The sequence below is a fragment of the Falco cherrug genome, chromosome 16 (genome assembly GCF_023634085.1).
Source record: "Falco cherrug isolate bFalChe1 chromosome 16, bFalChe1.pri, whole genome shotgun sequence".
In the NCBI taxonomy this organism is placed as follows: Eukaryota; Metazoa; Chordata; class Aves; order Falconiformes; family Falconidae; genus Falco; species Falco cherrug.
The window spans coordinates 3,259,242-3,276,324 of NC_073712.1; the positions used below are offsets into that span (position 1 = coordinate 3,259,242).

General features: G+C 52.2%; 1 protein-coding gene across 2 annotated transcripts; it reads right to left on the reverse strand.

Moving 5' to 3' along the window:
- Nucleotides 1-1,814: 1,814 nt before the first annotated feature.
- On the reverse strand, nt 1,815-16,929 carry LOC102046403 (cryptochrome-1-like). 2 transcript variants are annotated; one of them, XM_055728278.1, is made up of 12 exons: nt 16,817-16,929; nt 15,737-15,854; nt 12,673-13,151; nt 11,607-11,723; nt 9,820-9,967; nt 9,012-9,152; nt 7,791-7,961; nt 7,487-7,627; nt 6,899-7,050; nt 5,858-5,955; nt 5,212-5,322; nt 1,815-4,076 (listed from the first exon to the last, which is right to left on the reverse strand). In XM_055728278.1, the coding sequence occupies exons 3-12, from the start codon at nt 13,083-13,085 to the stop codon at nt 3,985-3,987; spliced, it is 1,584 nt and encodes a 527-aa protein (XP_055584253.1). In that variant the 5' UTR covers nt 13,086-13,151; nt 15,737-15,854; nt 16,817-16,929; the 3' UTR covers nt 1,815-3,984. The 2 variants fall into 2 exon arrangements, with proteins under 2 accessions (XP_055584253.1, XP_055584254.1); XM_055728279.1 differs by having other exon boundaries at nt 15,737-15,921; nt 16,817-16,909.
- Nucleotides 16,930-17,083: the final 154 nt, after the last annotated feature.

Genomic DNA, 17,083 nt, shown 5'->3' on the forward strand with positions numbered 1-17,083 from the left:
CATGAGCGAGCAGATTCTGGCAAAATTGCCAGACAAAAGGTGATGGTGGCAGGAGACAGTGATCTGCAGGTGGCAGTGGCAGCTGTGCTGGTTTTGGCTGGGATACAGTTAATTGTCTTCATAGTAGCTAGTATGGGGCTGTGTTTTGGGTTTGTGCTAGTCACCCTGATGACAATACAGCGATGTTTACACAGAGCCAAGGCCTTTTCTGCCTCTCACCCCACCAGTGAGCAGGCTAGGGGGGCACCAGAAGCTGGGAGGCGACACAGCCGGGACAGCTGACCCCGACTGGCCAAAGGATATTCCATACCATAGACCGTCATGCTCAGTATATAAGGCTGGGGAAGGAGGAAAGGGGAATGCTCAGAGTTACAGCGTTTTGTCTTCCCAAGTCCCCACTGGGTGTGATGGAGCCCGGCTGTCCTGGGGATGGCTGAGCACCTGCCTGCCGTGGGAAGTGGTGAATGAATTCTTTGTTTTGCTTTGCTTGAGCACGTGGCTTTTGCTTTACCTGTTAAAATGTCTTTATCTCAACCCATGAGTTTCCTCACTTTTATCTTTCTGATTCTCTCCGCCATCCCACTGGGTGGGAGCAAGCGAGTGGCTGCGTGGGGCTCGGTTGCCGGCCACAGTTAAACCACGACTTTACCCTAAATCCAGGACTTTCCAGCTCCCCCTGCTCTGCCAGCGAGCGGGGCACAAGGAGCCAGGAGGGAGCAGAGCCGGGACACCTGCCCCAAACTCGCCAAAGGGATATTCCACACCGTGGGAATCACACCCAGTATATAAACTGGGGGGAGTTGGCTGGGGGCCACCAATGGCCGCTGGGGGACTGGCTGGGCATCGCTCGGTGTGGGTGACCAACTGCATCGTGCATCACTTGGGCTTTTTTACCCTCGGGTTTTATTCCTCTCTGTTTCTGTTCCTTTTTCATTACAGTTGTTATTATCATTGTTACTATAGTTTATTTTATATCAATTACTAATTTGTTCTTATCTCAACCCATGAGTTTTACCTTTTTCACAATTCTCCCCATCCTGCCTAGGCGGTGGGGGAGGTGAGCAAGCAGCTGAGTGGTACTTAGTTAAATAAGAATTTAAGTACTTAGTACTTAAGGTACTTAGCCAACCGGGATTAAACCAGGGCAACTGCGTAATTGCCCTGTAGGTCTCCCCGGCCACCCTGCCTGCCCGTATGGCACCCTGGACCCTGGCCTTGACCTAACAGCGCTGCTCCCAGCATACGTCAAGCCTTAGCATCAGCCCTGTTACCCAAAACCTGAGCAGGAGTGGAGTGAACAGTCATGTGGAGGCAGAACTAAGCTGCCCAGGCTCCAGGGTATTTTCCCCTCAATTCCTTTGGCACAGGAAGGTCACAAAGTGGCCGTCCCCAGGATAGCATCCAGGTGGGCTTTCCCCTGCAGCTCATTGCTGCTCCAAACACAGCGGTGGCAGCAAATCTTGCAACGCAGCACCGACTCCGTGTCACGTAGGCATCGTGCCGAGGGTGGCACTGTGCACAGGAGACGGATCCCATGGCTTCCCTCCCCTTCCCCAGCTTCCCTCCCCTTCCCCAGCTTCCCTCCCCTTCCCTTCCCACATGCTCCATCTGTCATCCCCACCCAGCCGCCCACATTCTTCCCTCACTGGAATCTCTCTGATGTGTGTGGATCTCTTGTTCCCAGTTACGGCTCTGGGAGCAACTCTGCTTGTTCCTCAGTGCTTACATCTTGCTGCTAGCTCTGATATTCTTTAGTTGCCCTGAACTAAAGTCTTCTAGTCTTCTGACACGAACTAGCAAAGGAAGCTAGTCTCTGAAAAGTGATTTAAAGTTCACCAGTCGATCCCTTAGCCTTGTGCCCTGCAGATGCTTTGCTCAGTTAGATGGGAGCTGCTGATCCGAGCAGCTTGTTTTCTCTGTGGTACGATCCTGCCCACAGCGGGATCTCCGTTCCCAAGAAGAATTTACCATTCAGTTTTTATTGCGAGAGGAGGCCAGCTGGGCTTCTGGGGACCTCAGGTTTGTTCAGATTTAGGCAATTCTTGTCAAGCCTTTCAAGCTCCCGGTGAACTGGCAAAGTACTCCAGCCTCTGTTAACAGAAAGGTACATCTTTGCCTTTTTCATGTATAAGAAACTAAACTAAATATTTCTCGGAGTTTTTTTCATACTCATAGTTTTTTCCTCGCGCTAAATTCAAACATGTTGAGTGAGGTATAACTCAGCTTCCCCCAAATTGCAACACAGACCCACAGACTTCACACAAACATCAATTTGATGCAGTTTGGGGAAGCCCAGCTCAACTGTGTCTCCTTTTCCTGCCTGTTCATCCAGCACCATTTGGGTTTGACTTTGAGCTCACTGCGTGTCTAATGAAAGCAGATACTTGTGTGCAGAACTGACAAGTTGTTTATTCATTAAATGCTACTCCGGTCTTCTCTTTGAGAGGATGATTTGGATTTGTCATGGTTAAACCCCAGCTGGTAACAAAAGACCACACATCTCCTGTGCCACAATATTAGCGGCGATGCTGAACAGCAAAAGATACTCGGCAGCTGCTGACGGTCCTGTCTGCTGCTCTACCAGGCGGCTCCCAGGACTCACAACGGAACTCCGGTGACACAGAGCACTCCAAGGTAGAACTGTTTGAGGGAACCAGAGTCCAGCCCATTTTGGGCTTGAAGGCAATGACTGTGCCTTAAAACACGAGGCAAGAACCAGTTCTGCATTCCTCCGGCCGCCTGCACCGGCTGACAGCACCGCAGGCACGGAGGCCCCAACTCCCTTTCAGCACAGGAAGGAACCCAACTAAAAAGGGGATGGATGCCGGGAGGCTCCAGAGCAGCAGCCGTCTTCCCCAGAGTAACCAGCACTGCACTGACCTTCTCCCTCTCACAAAGGGTTCCACAGCTGCCTCTCATCCTTGCCATCCTGCAGATTACTAGTTCTGCTGAAGAGCTGAGATGACAAGTAACATCAGCACCTCCATGAGCCCGCTGCCAGCCTCTCGCATCCGTCTGACAGTCCCGGAGCTGCCTTGCAGCCAGGCTTCCAAAAAGGATAGATGGATACCAACTGTGATAATGCATTGCTCTAGTGACCTTACATTTTTCACGTCAGAAATAATTTTTACTTCTTTTAAGACTAAAAATAGTACCTACAATGATTAAAAACCCACTCCACTCCCCCCCCCACCAAAACCCCAACCACAACAAAGATAATTGACTAATCCAGCCTTGTGAAACTTCACAAGACATTTCAACGAAAGGATAACTTTTTACATGTGCTACATGATAGAAATAATATTCACCCCACAGTTCTAGAGGAATTAGCCAAGAAGGTGAGTTATGGCAAAGTCATACATCAGCCCTAATTCAGTGAGATGTTTTGCAATGTTGCCCTTAGCATGCAGAACAAGTCCCATTTGGGTCATAAGAACGACACGCAACCCCACAAGGGGCTGCATTCTGCTTTATCTCCCCAAACAGGGCACTGCAAGCACACACTGTGAATTTAAAAACTGTATCTGAAAATCCCTAAGCCTCTGTCTCTACAACACAGGCAGATCAAGCTTTTAACACTAATGCACGATCACATTAATGTGCATATATTCTTCAACCAACATTTATCTGCTGGAATAAGCTGGAAAGACTAGTACTTATCACTACAATTATTTATACAGACACACGAACGTCAAGTGGATTTGAACAATACTATAGCATCATGTCCTGTTAAAACCAGTCACCTCTTGAATTTACCCTACAGCTGCAGCAAGCTGCTTGTAAGCCACTCACAGACAATTTCATTCAAGATAACTGCGCTAACACCTGAAGATACACCACTTTTTTTGGAGGCCAGTTTACAAGCAGGAGTCACCATCCGCAGGGCAAAGTCCTGAGTACAGTTTGTCCAGTTCAGCTGGCCTCTGGCTCTCCCCTTCTGCCGCTTTTTGGTTCCCAACAGATAATCCCTGAGGGGAACTTGGTTTATTCTGTCATCCTGGCCACTTTTCTTTTTGAAACTTTTTCTTCAGAGTGGTCACGTTTTACCTTCATTTCCATTGGGTCATCTGTATCATCTACAGAAGAAGGGAAGAAGAATTAAAGGTTGCAAGTCTTTCTCTGACTTCAGTGCAATAGCCCAGCAATGACAACAGCCAGTGAAGTTACAAAGCACGCCAGAAAATGCTTCTCTTTACAGGCAACAAAAGTAACACCGGGAGCAGGGGACTCTGATTCTCAGATTTTGCCTTTCCCTATCTCCAACAGCCATCACAACATTTACTCCTCTACACCACAGGGTTTGCGGAAGAACTGTCAGCATACATCGCTTACACCTGGAAGGTACCAATGTGCAACCTCCTGGATACATCAGTACATGCAGGATTGGGAACAATTAATTCCTTCTGACCACAGCAAATGAGGCAGGAATACTTAAAGTCTCCCCTCAGCTGCTGCACGTTGGGATTGTGTAATAGATGATAGAGGCTACTGTGGCATGCTCTTAAATACAAAACCATCGCTTCCGTTACATTCCTGCAGAGGAGTCCCTGGAGGCTGAGAGCTCATCACAGGCCCTAGGATTTCAATCTTAGTAGCACAGGTGCTGTAAGTGAAACATCCGTGTGACTGGAAATACCCAATTAATCCAGAGTCCCCCAGAGTTCGAGTGTTCCAGCCCTAACTGGTAACTACCGGTTTGTTATGCATATGCTTAACCTATTTAGGAAACAAGGTCAAAAGGTACATTTCTTAGAGCAACTCAGCTCTCAAGGGCTTTTTGCTCATGGTCGGTGGGAACCTCAAATAATTCCTGCTACGAGGCAGGGTAGACCATGGCAAAAAGGACAAGCAACAACGCTCTGGTTTGCAAGAGGCATGGGCAGAGCTGCAGGGATTTGTGCACCTTGGCGATACACCTGAAAAACCTGAGGCCGCGGAGGCTGTCGGTGCAGACGGGAGGCAGAGGAGGTCTGCTTTGGGGAAGGCGTTCCTCCAGCAGGCAGAAGCAAGCTGCCATGCTGCCAGGGCAGCCAGAAGGGGAAGAACACTGCTCAACTTCTACTTTTCCCTCTTGGGACTTCATTTTAACAGTAACTAGAAGAGCAGCGCAGGGGGCTGGTACCCAAGGGGAAAGGCATCCTGGAAATCAACACAAAACCAACCCCCAGAGCCTGTTCCTGGTGACAGCCCCTGCACTGCAGCATCTCGTACCTCTCGTCAGCTGGGCTGTTCCGTACTGCTCCTCGCGGACCTGTTTCATCAGCTGTAGGTTGTGATCACTGGCTTCTTTGTGGTTCACCATCGGGAAGGGGTAATCTCGACCTGGGGACATGGGGACAGCGACCTTTACAGAACTAATCAAGGACATTTCACTGGATTTGCACCCCAGCAAATGCTTGCAGCTTTTCTTAAAATAAATGGCATCTCAGATAGACCACATGACCCACTCTCCAGAGCTGCCTGCTTCTCTCCATCAAAGAGTACGAGCTCCCATTTAGACATAAGCTTATAAGAGACTTCAAAGATGCATTAGAGCAGCAGCAAAACACAAGATGTTCAGAGACTCTTTAAAGACAGCCAAGCATCTGAGCCAGAAAAAAGCAACTGCAACAACTTAAAGCGATTCAATAATTTTAGGACATGAACTGGAGGCAAAAATACGTACTCTGAAATTAAGACTCCAATAAAAAACCTTAAAGGAGATTTGGCAGAAGGTAGACTGCTGGCTGAATCAATCCATTTTCAGAAAATAAATGCATGACTTGTGTTGGAAGTGTGACATTTCCATCTCACACATGTAATTATTTTGGACAGTTAATAGCAGCAAAACCCTAAGCCAGGTATCCGAATGAATTACCTATGATACATCCCGCTTGCTTCTGCTCCTCTTCAGATGCCATCCAGGGCTCATAGATGTACTTAGAGGGAAAGTTCTTTAGTACAGGCAAGTATTTGCTGCAAAAGAGGAATAATATGGGGTTTTATAATCCTGCAGACCAATACTCAAACATTTAAGAGAAGTGTAAACCAACCTATGCCATATTAATTCTTGGTGATCATATGGATACTACAATCCATGGGGAAGTTCTGATTAATTCTGCACAAAAGAACTGGGTTTATGTTCGGAAACCTCCACAGAGGGATATCTTCCAAAAGTTAACTTTACAGCATAGAATAAATGGGTTGATTTAAACACTACTTCATTTTGACTTCATCCAAAATATTTTGGTTTTTAACATTTTCACTGACATTTCATCCTAAATTTCAACAAATCTCTAAACCAAATTAATTTTAAAAAAATATCTTAAAGTCTTACAGAATGGGAAAGTAATTTTCTGTCCCACTCTGTCAGATATGTCAGCATGGGCTTCCTCTTTGATGATACCCAAAGCTAGATAGGATGTGAGGAAGAGGAGATGTGGGGACATCAACAGTCTGCTCCTGCTCCAGTCGGCTGTAAAATCACCCTCTACTTATGAGAAAGCTCATCAGCACCTTATTGAGAGATAAGGAAACTGAGACTCTGAAGCAAAAAGGATTGAGAGTAGAAAATAAAACTTAAGTATCTAAAATTAACCAGACCACCTATAAAACCAAGCAGCACAGCACTTGGTTCCCCACAGACTGGAGCAGGGGGAAGTTTTACTCAAGTCCTTTAGAAAAAGGAGTCAGCCTGGCGAGCACACACAGTCCCGGAGCCGACAGGTGCTAGAAATCAACACAGTGCCCTGCTCAGTCACCTCCTTGCCACCATGGGCATGTCTCTGCCTCAGTTTCCCGATGTGTTCAATAAAATCATTGCTAGGACCCCTGTTTCACAAGTGTATCAGTTTCAAACGGACACGAGTTCATCAGCTCGTGCTGCACGAGGAGCCGGGGAAGCTCGACATCGCCCTACCGGACGTATTGCCCCTCGGGGTCCGTGCGCCTCCCGAAGTGGACGGGGCAGAAGATCCGGGTGTACTGGTGGAAGAATGCGCTGGCTGACAGCCACATCCAGTTCCCTGCGTTGATGCTGTAGTCAGCATCTAGAAGCAGCTCTTCAAACACCTGCAGTTCAGGGATGGGAAAAGAAAGAGAAGCATCCCTGGAATGGCTAAGTTGCAAAAAATAATTAAAAAAAAAAAATTGGGGTTTTTTTGGAGGGGTTGATGGGTGGGAGATGAAGGTGAAGCTCGCTGCTAAAAGCACAGCACCCTGCTGGTCTGGGCTGCCCTTCTCAAAGGGAAGGCTCTCCAGTTTGCCAGAAGGAAGACAGAGCAACCTGAAGCCCAAAGTTATCTTCAACACCCAAAAATCATCAGGTCTCAGGGATGGGAACAACCTGTCAAGGGCTCAAATGACAGACCACAAGATTTCATAAACCATGAGACTCCTAGCAAGGCTCGGTAAGGAAGCGCAGCACCACCTCCCGCTGCCACGCTCACATCTGGCAGGGGTTTCTCAAGGTCAGCCAGAAGAGAGAAACCAAAGAACCAAAGCAAACCTTCATGCCCTCTTCCCAGCTGATCCAAAGGTCCCCCCGTGTCAGGAAGCAGGCGACAGCGTGCCGAGCAAGGTGATGGATCCAACCTTCCTGGTGCAGCTGGGTCATAATCGCATCGATCCACGGGAACCCTGTCTGTGCCTGCAGCAGAAGAGGAACACCAGCCCTCCTGCACAAAGTGGCATTCCACCTGTCCCACACGCTGCTGGAAGCCCCACCTCAACCAGCCAGCTGGGACCAGCCCCAGGGCGACAGAAAAACCCTAAACTGAAGCGCAGTAGTTGTGGCAATGCATCTTTATTACCGTTTTCCATTTGTGGAGCCTCTCTGCGTCCTCATCCCAACTGATCTGAAGGCAGATGGGGTTCCCAGCCATTTTGGTGAAGTTTGGTGTTGCTGATGCCACCGTATAGAAGAATTCCCTCCACAAAAGCTGCCCTTGCAGTGACACTGGGGGCAGAGAGTGATGCTTGGCCTGCAAAAGGCACATGAGGTGAAAGCTTCTGTTCACATATACCGTTGCACTCTCACTCATTTTGTGGCTGTCAGGCCTGTAAAATAAAGATTAATCTAACTACACTGCCGGCTTCATGGCACGTTACCAGGCAAGCCAAAGAAATTAAAGATCTGAAGCAATGCTATATGCTCAACACCAAAGCTGAATTCTGTTAGAGCTCAGTGTTACCACAAACATTCTCTACCTACCTTCCAAAATGGTGTCACACTGGGATTTCTTAAACCAAAACTGTGTTTATTAACATATTAACTGCTTGACTATCTGAATCCAGGTGGCTCAGCCATGTCTCAAGAGATACTCTTCAGAAAGAGGTTCAGGAAGACCTTAGTTTTCTTGTGTTGGTGTCCACTACACTTTTCCTTAAGAATCAAAGAAGTTTTCAGAAGCTGGTTTTGGCTTATGCTATAGTTAAAACTTGTCTAAGCTGAAAACAGATGATTTTAAAAACTAAGCTGCTTGAACAGGCTCAACTGATCAAAAACGTCACTTCAACACCAGGCAGGTGTCTTGAACTCCTTGAATTTTGGGAGGGTTTGCCTGGGCTTCCCTGCTGCTTCCAGGTCTCCTTGAATCACAGAAGGGTTTGGGTTGGAAGGGACCTTGAAGACCATCCAGTCCCAACCGCCCCACCAGAGATGGGGACACCTGCCACCAGCCCAGGCTGCTCCCAGCCCCGTCCAGCCTGGCCTTGACCTCCCAGGGATGGGGCACCCACAGCTGCTCTGGGCAGCCTGTGCCAGCACCTCGCCACACTCATTACCCCCTATTTATCATATTTCTAAAACTTAATTGGGAAAAGCTGTAGGCATCCACGGGTGTTTCACACAACACATAAAGCCACTTCACAGATTTCATCAGATGCTGTGAAAAGACATTAGCAAAGTAGTATTTTTTGGGTACAGCAGGTGCCTACCGAGACGACCCGAGTGTTAAATCCTAGCCTCAGATGCCAAACTGAGATTTGTGAGAGTGCTGGATTTGCTTAACTACAACCCATTATTTTCTTACCTGAGCATAAATGTTTGACAACCTATAAAAAAAGGTGCGAACTGACAGACAGCCCATACTGAAATACGGGCTCAGGCCCGTGGTGCTTGGAAGCAGCGAATTTGGGATTGTTCTTGGTTTAGTAAAACTTGCCACCCAGCCCTAAAATGAAAACAGAAAGCCAGGTTGAGGCAGCACAAGGTGAGACACGTCCAGATAATGACACAGGGGGGGAAAAAAAACCACCGTTTGGCAATAGGCTTCTGCATCACAGAAGCCTGTTCAGCATCACGCCCGGAAGATGTTCCCACCACCCATCCTCCCACAAAAGCCACCAGCAAGGACAATGAGACCAGGCTGCCACCCTCCTCCAAGATCTGCACATACATCAGCCTCCTCCAAGGCCAACACGAAGGCCACGTTGTTTATTTGAGTTAAAATATAAAGTGGTGTGTCATTGTTGCAGCCACTCATTTAGTCTTTGAGCAACTCTCGCGTTGTTGTGGAGCCTGGTGGCCCCTGGGTGCTGCGGAGCTCTGCTCTCCCCAGGTGATTTTGATACATGGGGAGCAGCTCTCCCTGTCGCAGAACCATGCTGAAGGTCCTTTGCACTTTATGAAACTGGGGGTGGGTAAAGCATCGCAGCCAGCACCCAAAGCAGGCTTGGCTGCCCAGAGCTGAGCCCCAGCAGGCAAAAACTCAGCTCAAGCAGGAACAGCCGAGCAGTTGCCAGAGGTCCAGACACAACCACACACAACAGGGGCAAGGTGGGCACCAACCTCAGCCCACCCAGGGTCGCTATCCCCACCCACGTAAAATCGAGGCTGACCTGGTCAGTCAAGTGTTGCTCCAGGCGCTGCAGCCCTTTGGTCTCCCCTCCTTTCCAGGGGGAAAGGCTCTCCGGGGGGATCTTCAAATCCACAGGGAGAGGCACCCTGTAACACTCAGCCAGGCACAGCTCGGGGGCCCTACACCTCCTAACGTGAAAGAGAAGCCTCATTCAGAGAGGGAACGGGAGGCCAGATCTCCTGTCACAGCACAGCTGGAGCACGGGGGAACAAAATCGCAGCCAGAAAGCCCAGGCTGCACTCTCTCCGTGGGGAAGAGAGCTCATCCTCTTCGCTCCGGGTAATTCTAGCCTGAGCTGGGGGAAGAGGAACAGACCCACCAGATGCCAGCGCCCAGAGCAGTCGGCTGCAGCCCCCACAGCTCAGACACCCCCTCACCTCCCACCCGCCAAAGGAGGCTCAGAGGCACCTTCTCTCCAGCCTCCCCCAGCTGTCTCATCCATCCCTGCCAGGGAGCCAAGAGCCCCCTCAGACTCTAAACACAATTCCAGACCCTCCAAACGCTGCTCCCGGGGAGCGGTGGCTCCGAGAGAGGTTCCACAGGGAAGGAGGCAGAGCGGCTCCCTGTGCCACCTCCCCAGCTGCAACCTCCTAACTGGGGGGGGGAGGGGTGTGGGGGGGGGGTGTCTGCACCTCTGAGCATCACCCCCCCATCTCCCCTGCAGCCTCAGCTGCCGAGGCTCTGCCCGTGAGGCTGGAGGAGCATCAGAGTATGGGTTTTCCCCCCTGTAAAACACAGGGGAGGAGGTTCAAGGACACGGCAGCGGTGTGCAGACTGCTCAAACCCCACAAACGAACTTGGATATCGATAGAGAGCTTTCTGCTTACCTGGGGAAAACCGAGCTCAGCTCTGTTGCAGACACCTACAGAGGAAGGGGTCAGTGGGGCTCTCAGAGCACTGACATAACACAGGCCTGCTGGGAAGCATGTGAACCACTTATCTCTCATCATCATTAATTTAAAAAAGCACAAGTAAACTAATCGGGGAAAAAAGAAGGGGGGAAAAAAAAAGTACAAGGGAAAAAAAAAATGCAAGAACTGATATATCCCAACAGTTACATGGGTCTTGTCATCGAACTACCTGAGGACAACATTCAGGAATTAACAGGATGCCCCTAGACGGAAGCCTGAGTTACCAACACCGGCCTGAGGCCACGCAGGAGGCACCTGACAAGTTCCAAGCACACGCAGTCCCGTCCCCAGTGGCCAGCTCTCTCCTTCCCCGGTCTTACCTCCCTTTGGATCACTGACCTCCCCTCATGCAGAGCTAAACATAAGACATCTTTGACTCTGAGCTTCTTCTCCAGTCCTGGGAGACATGAGCTCAGTCCCTCCTTCCCATACAGCAGAGGGGAGAAGATTTAAAGCCAGAAGGGAACAGTATGATTTTTCCACCGAGCTTCCTGCATAAAACAAGCTATAGTGGTTCATCCAATTCCTGCCCTAAATCTTGACTTGAGAGGAACCTAGAGCATGCCTTTGAGGAGGGGACGTGTAATTCCTTAAGCATTCCTCGTTAAACTTTTACAGGTCTCAAAAGCTGTTCTCAATGTGCCTTGCAAAAGCTGAAGTCTTTCAGCTGTGCCACGTCTCATCTGCTCTCCCCTCCCAACAGCAGAGTCACATCCCCTGGACATAAAAATCAGTAACTCTCCGTGCACAGAAGTAACGCAATGCAACATCTAAACCACCCCATTCTCCTCTGGCCCTGGCTCTTCCAGCCGGAGAAAAAGGACCTGCAGTTCCCAGCTGGCTGGCTGGTACTTACTGGAAGTCTTCAGCTGTAATGTTTCGGACAGGCACCTCGGGGTCACCGAGCAGAGACAGAATGTGAAGGAATCTCTTGTATGTTAATGGGGGAGAACCGCCGTTTAGGTCCAAAATCCTAAATAAAACAAGATCGCTTTTCACCATAAATAATATAAACCAAGAAGGGAGCTGGAGCTGCCAGTGAATAGGGCAGTAAAAGCACAGACTGGAACAGCCCCAGTTCGTGCAACTGAACGTGGAAATTACAGATTTGACAAGTAAAGGTTCCCTGGGTGAAGGTACATCCATCCTGACAGCAGGCACTCAGGACCCGAGACAACAGGATGGGAGCGGGATGCCAGCCGCAGCTCCAGCCGGGCAGCTCCGTACGGCCCGGCAAGGCTGGGACGGCAGGGGGTGAGGTGCAGGGCACTTCTGGGGCTGCCACCGGCAGCCAGGTCACAAAAACCAGGTTCAGGGCAGTAAATAACGGCTCTGTGTGAGCAACCACCTGTGCAGACAGATGGCAAGTCATATACATCCACTCGTACATAAATTAGGGTCTATCCAGAACTGGAGTGCTAAGGCTGTTTTAGCCATTAGCAATTACCTTCCTGTTATTACTAATTTCAGTATCCTCAGTCATTCACCTGTGAATAACACCTTGGATCCAAGTGTATCCAGACAGCAGTAAAAGATGATTAGAAAGATATAAAAAAAAATCTGATACAAAAGATTTATATAAAAGTCCTATTAAATGTGTTAACAAATTTCTTCCACTCCGTTTAAAAGTAACTAATATAAGTTCATAAGTGAATTATACTCCCAAAAGGAAAAAATTAACCAACTCTAAGCACAAATCACTGCCCAGCATCCTAATACCTGTGCAAAATCTCTTCGTTCCAGCAGACCAAGACACAAAAATTCTCCAGCAAACAGTGCCACGTTCATCTCAGACAGTCCAACTTGCTCAAGAGGCATGTGTTAGCATTCAAAAAGACCAAGATATTTGGCCTTTTCTCCCTGACACTTCCTAAATTCAAAACAAACCTTCCTGGAGACACCTCTTTGGGGCAACCACGTACCGTTTGGTGTCGTACAGACTGTGGCCCACCAGGGAAAGGACCTCAAAGCCCAGCTCTTCTCCGAGACGTCGTATGTTGGCCTCCATCTCCTTGTAAAACGGTTCCATCTCCGCATCCAGAGTCACTTGCGTGATATTCCACTTCTGGACGTGATCTCTAAGAACAGACTCGTATTCTCCTTGAATAACCAGCAAGCAGGAGCCCAGCTGAGACAAGTTTTTCTGGAGATCCTCCAGGGACTGCAGCAGAAAATGCCACCGCAGGGCCCCTATGTGCATCACGGATGTCATGAACTTTCTGTCCAGGATGTAGACGGGGTAGATGGCCTCCGAGGACTCGAGGGCAGCCAGCAGCGCCGGGTTGTCATGAAGCCGAAGTCCTTTCCGGAAAAGGTGAATAGTGCGATGCAGCATCCTGGCTGTCCTCCTCAGACCCAGTAAAAGAGGAAGGGAACCCTTGGCTTTTGGGTTACACGATCCCTATAAAGAAAAAAGTCAATTAACAATTAGGAACGAAGCTCCAAACAGCCCTCAGCTCTTTTTATCGCAAGTATCTTCTGCTTTTTGATAAGTTTTCATGAGAGAGAAAAGCAGAAGCAGGACCAAACCACTCTCCTCTGCCTCCTCAGCCAGGTTCCATCATTCAGCAGCAGTATCACAACCTCGCTCCGGAGAAAATGGCTTTTTCTCTAAATGAGTCATTCAATTCCTTAAATTAAATCCCTAAATGACATTACACCCCAACAGCACTCACCAGAAGGAAGGAATCAAAACAGATAGAGTTGCCGGAGCTCCGTTTACTGCAAAAACATTTTACAAGCCCACAGATGTGGCCATCAGCAAACACTCTGGAAGCCAACAGTGACAAGATTCGTACACAACGGGCTGCAGGGAGAGCAGCTCCGCAGGAGCCCTCGTCTCATCTGAGCCCCAATGCAACACTCGCTCTGGCAGCGAAAAGGCTTCCTGGATTTCAGGAGCAGACACCCAGAAGTTTCCTCACCAACAAGACTGTTAAGGCTTCAAGGTGAAGCAAGGGAAAGCAAAGCCCAACCAATGCTGATACAGGAGCGTAATATCCCAGATCACCCATCTGCCATAGCTCTTATCCATCTTTCCTAGCACCCGCATGGTGCTTCCAAGTGCCAGGAGAAAAGCCCTCCTCTCTCCGTAGCAGAGCTGGGTGGTGATAATGGCACAAAACCACTCTTTTTCCAAAAGAGGGCTGATGTAGGGATCAGCACATGCTTATTCCCCTTGGAACTGCTTCAGCTGAGTTTCGGGGACAGGCTGGAGGGGTGTCTGGGCTCAGCCTGGGGCAGCTCAGGGCAGAGTCTGAGCAACTGCCCCGCTACCGCCGCTGCTCTGCTGGGTGAGGGGCTCGGCAGGCACCACCAGCCCGGCACCACCAGCCCCAGCCACCAGCCTGTGCCTGTGCCAAAGCCGGCAGCACCTCCCCAGCTCGCTCCCTCCCACCTGAAAGGGGGAACCTCAGCGCCCACCTCCCAGGTGGGTCCACACCGACTTCTGCTTTCAGGCGTTCCCACACAGAGATGAGTGATCAGCAAAGAACCACACAACAACCTCGAAGCAGCTCCAGCTCGTTCCAGCCAAGCTGCTCCACTCACCCTCCCAGGCAGCTGCAGCAGGTGCCTCAGCCCAGCTCAACCCGCAACCAAGGGCTTTACCGGCCTCATGAAGACAACGTGACTTACCCTGTCCCCAAAGACACTCAGCAGCATCACCCAGACAAACCTGCTGCGCTCCCAGGTGGTGGCACAACCTGTTCAACCCCCAGGAAGCCAGCCCTGCGAGCCTGTGGGCTGACGAGCACCAAACACGGGGCTCTGGGCTTTGTGGGGTGCTCTGGGCTGCGCCCCAGCTCAGGCACCGCCCGCGCATCCCAGGAGAACAGGAAAAACAAGGTGACTCTCCCACTGCTCAGGGGAGGGCCCAGCTGGCACTTCTGGGAGCAAACCGTGCAGAGGGTGCCAAAGAGTCCCCTGCACCCTGAGCATGGGACCAGCCTGCACCAGCTGGCCTCACCGAGGGGATGCCCCGAGTCGGGGGCTCCAATGCCCCCCACCCCAAGCCCCGTGGCCCCACATGGTCTGCAGGGCCACCCCAAGCCCCATAAAGCCCACAGGATCACCCCAAGCCCAGCACCCCTTGGCCCCAGGCAGCCCGTGGAGCCTCCCCACGCAGCCTATAGGAACACCCCCGTGTCGGGACACAGCCCATGGGGCTGCCCAAGCCCGTGGCCCTGCACCTCCACATACCCGTGGGGGTCACCCTGAGCCCAGTGCCCCATACAGCCTACAGGGCAGCACCAAACTTGGGGTCCCACCAGCCCATGGAACAGCCCTGAGCCCAGGGTGTCCCAGGGGGGCTCCAATGAGGTGGGGAGGGGCCCGTCCCATCCCTCACAGTGGTGGCATCGCCTGTGGGACCAGTGGGGCATGGCTGTGGGGAGTGGGACCACACCACGGCAGGGACTGGGCACAGGGCAGGGGGGCACAGCTAGAAGGGGCCTGGGTGGGCTGCAGGGCCTGGGTTAGGGGCAGCTCTGGGGATCCCAGTGCAGGGGACTGGGCAAATTGGAGTTGGTGGGGAGCAGGGGATCCACTAAAAGGGGCTGGGGTGCACTGGGGAGGGAGTGAACCCAGAGACGAAGCGGTGTCAGGGCCGGGCAGGGAGCTGGGACCCCACGCTGGATGGCCAGGGACAGCGGGGGGTCACTGGTGCACTGCGGGTGGTGTCAGAAAGGCGGTGGTGGCTCAGCACCAAGGGCCTGCACCCTCCGGCACCCCTGCCCTGTCAGGGGGAATGGGGAGAGCCCTGGGGGGCTGGGGGGCAGGCAGGGTGGGCATCGCCTGTCGATTGACCTGGGGTTGGGGTTTGTCCACTGCCATGGTTCTAACTCTCACCTGGATTACACCCGTTCCCCAAAACTCAACCAGTGCAGGCAGAAAAGGCACCTTGCACCCGATACAGCCCCGCGCTCCAGGAGAGGCACACCAGGACAGAAAGCAGGGAAAACCCCAAATTGGACAACCAGGTCTTACCTCAAGAGTTGCTTGGCTGACACTTTGGGGTCTTTACAACGTGTCCCCCCAAAAAGAGGACGGTACACAACCGGTGGTCCCGACTGTCCCGCCGCCGAGCATCTCTGCAGGGGGGGATCTGCCAGAGGAGAGAAGTCAGAGCGTCACCACCTCAACCAGCTGTGCTGCTCCTCTTCCTGCAAGCACTGAGAAAGGAGTGGCCAGGTTTAAACACTCCTAAAGACCAAAAATATATGCACCGAGGTGGATCCCGTGCCAAAGACGGCCAAGCGACTGCAGGCTGTGGTGTAAACCCCGAGGAGGAGGAGGAGGACGGCAGCGGCTCACAGCCCTCAGAGCCAGCCCAGCACCGGGAACGAGCACCTTGAACGGTTTAATTCCCTCTGTGGGAGCTCTGGATCATCCAGTTAAATCAAACCACAAACGTTCTCCTCAGCCGCCAGCCCGGCCACTTCTGAAGGGGCAGGAACACAATTATAAAGCTTTAAACAGGCGGCGGCCAGCGGGAAGGGGCAGCCTGGCAGGTGCCCTCTGGAACCGCGGTTGGGGCTGTTGACGTGACATCATTGTTTGAAGGGGTTCTGATTCGACAGGCTAGAGAACAATTCCTTAATTGGGATTTAAGGATGCCTATTTTTATTTTTCGCATAAATTTGGTTACATAAACCCAGCCTGCACACCAAGCCAGGCTGCAGCGGCTGCTGAGAGCACCCCAGTGCCACCTGCAGCAGGCACGGAGCCCCCCAGAACCCACCCGCCTGAGGGGCCTGGCCGGGTGCTCCCCTGCAGTGCCTCGGGGGGCAGGGGGCCTCGGCCCGGGGGGGGATCCTGCCTGGGGGGGCTGGGGGGGACCGGCCCAGGGGGACCCGGCCCGCTGGGAGGGTCTGGGGGGGGGGGGGGGGGGGAGGGGTACGACGGCCCGGGAGGACCCTGCCTCGGGGGAGCTGGGCGTCGGTCCGGGGGGGGCTCTGCCCGTGGGGACCCTCGGACGGGCGGCCAAGGGGCGAGGGCAGGAGCGGCGGAGGCGACCGCTGCACCAGCTCCGCGAGGGGCGAGCGGCGCGGGCCGGCCCCCCTTTACCTCGTTCCCCCGCGGCTCCTCCCGGCGGCGCGGCCCCGCGGGCCCCGTTACACAACTCCAGCCGGGCCGGGGGGCCGGGCCGGGCCGCCGCGGTTACGCAAGGGCCGCCCGGCGGGGCGGGCGGGCGGGGGGGCACAAGCCACGCCCACATGGCAGCTGTTCAGGCGAAGGGGTGGGGCTTGCGCTCCCGCCCGCGGGGCTCCGCCAATGGCGGCGCCCCTCCGCGGCGAATTCGAACGGTGGCGCTGAGGGGGCGTGGCCGAGCGA

Bases quoted from the DNA above. Each gene is read 5' to 3' on its own strand.
- LOC102046403 (XM_055728278.1), bottom strand. From the start codon at position 13,085: ATGCTGCATCGCACTATTCACCTTTTCCGGAAAGGACTTCGGCTTCAT. The intron at 11,724-12,672 runs GTACGTGGTTGC...TGTTTTATTTAG, and splicing joins AGTCTGTACGACACCAAACG to GATTTTGGACCTAAACGGCG. The intron at 9,153-9,819 runs GTCAGCCTCGAT...TTTTCATTTTAG, and splicing joins AGCAACACTTGACTGACCAG to GGCTGGGTGGCAAGTTTTAC.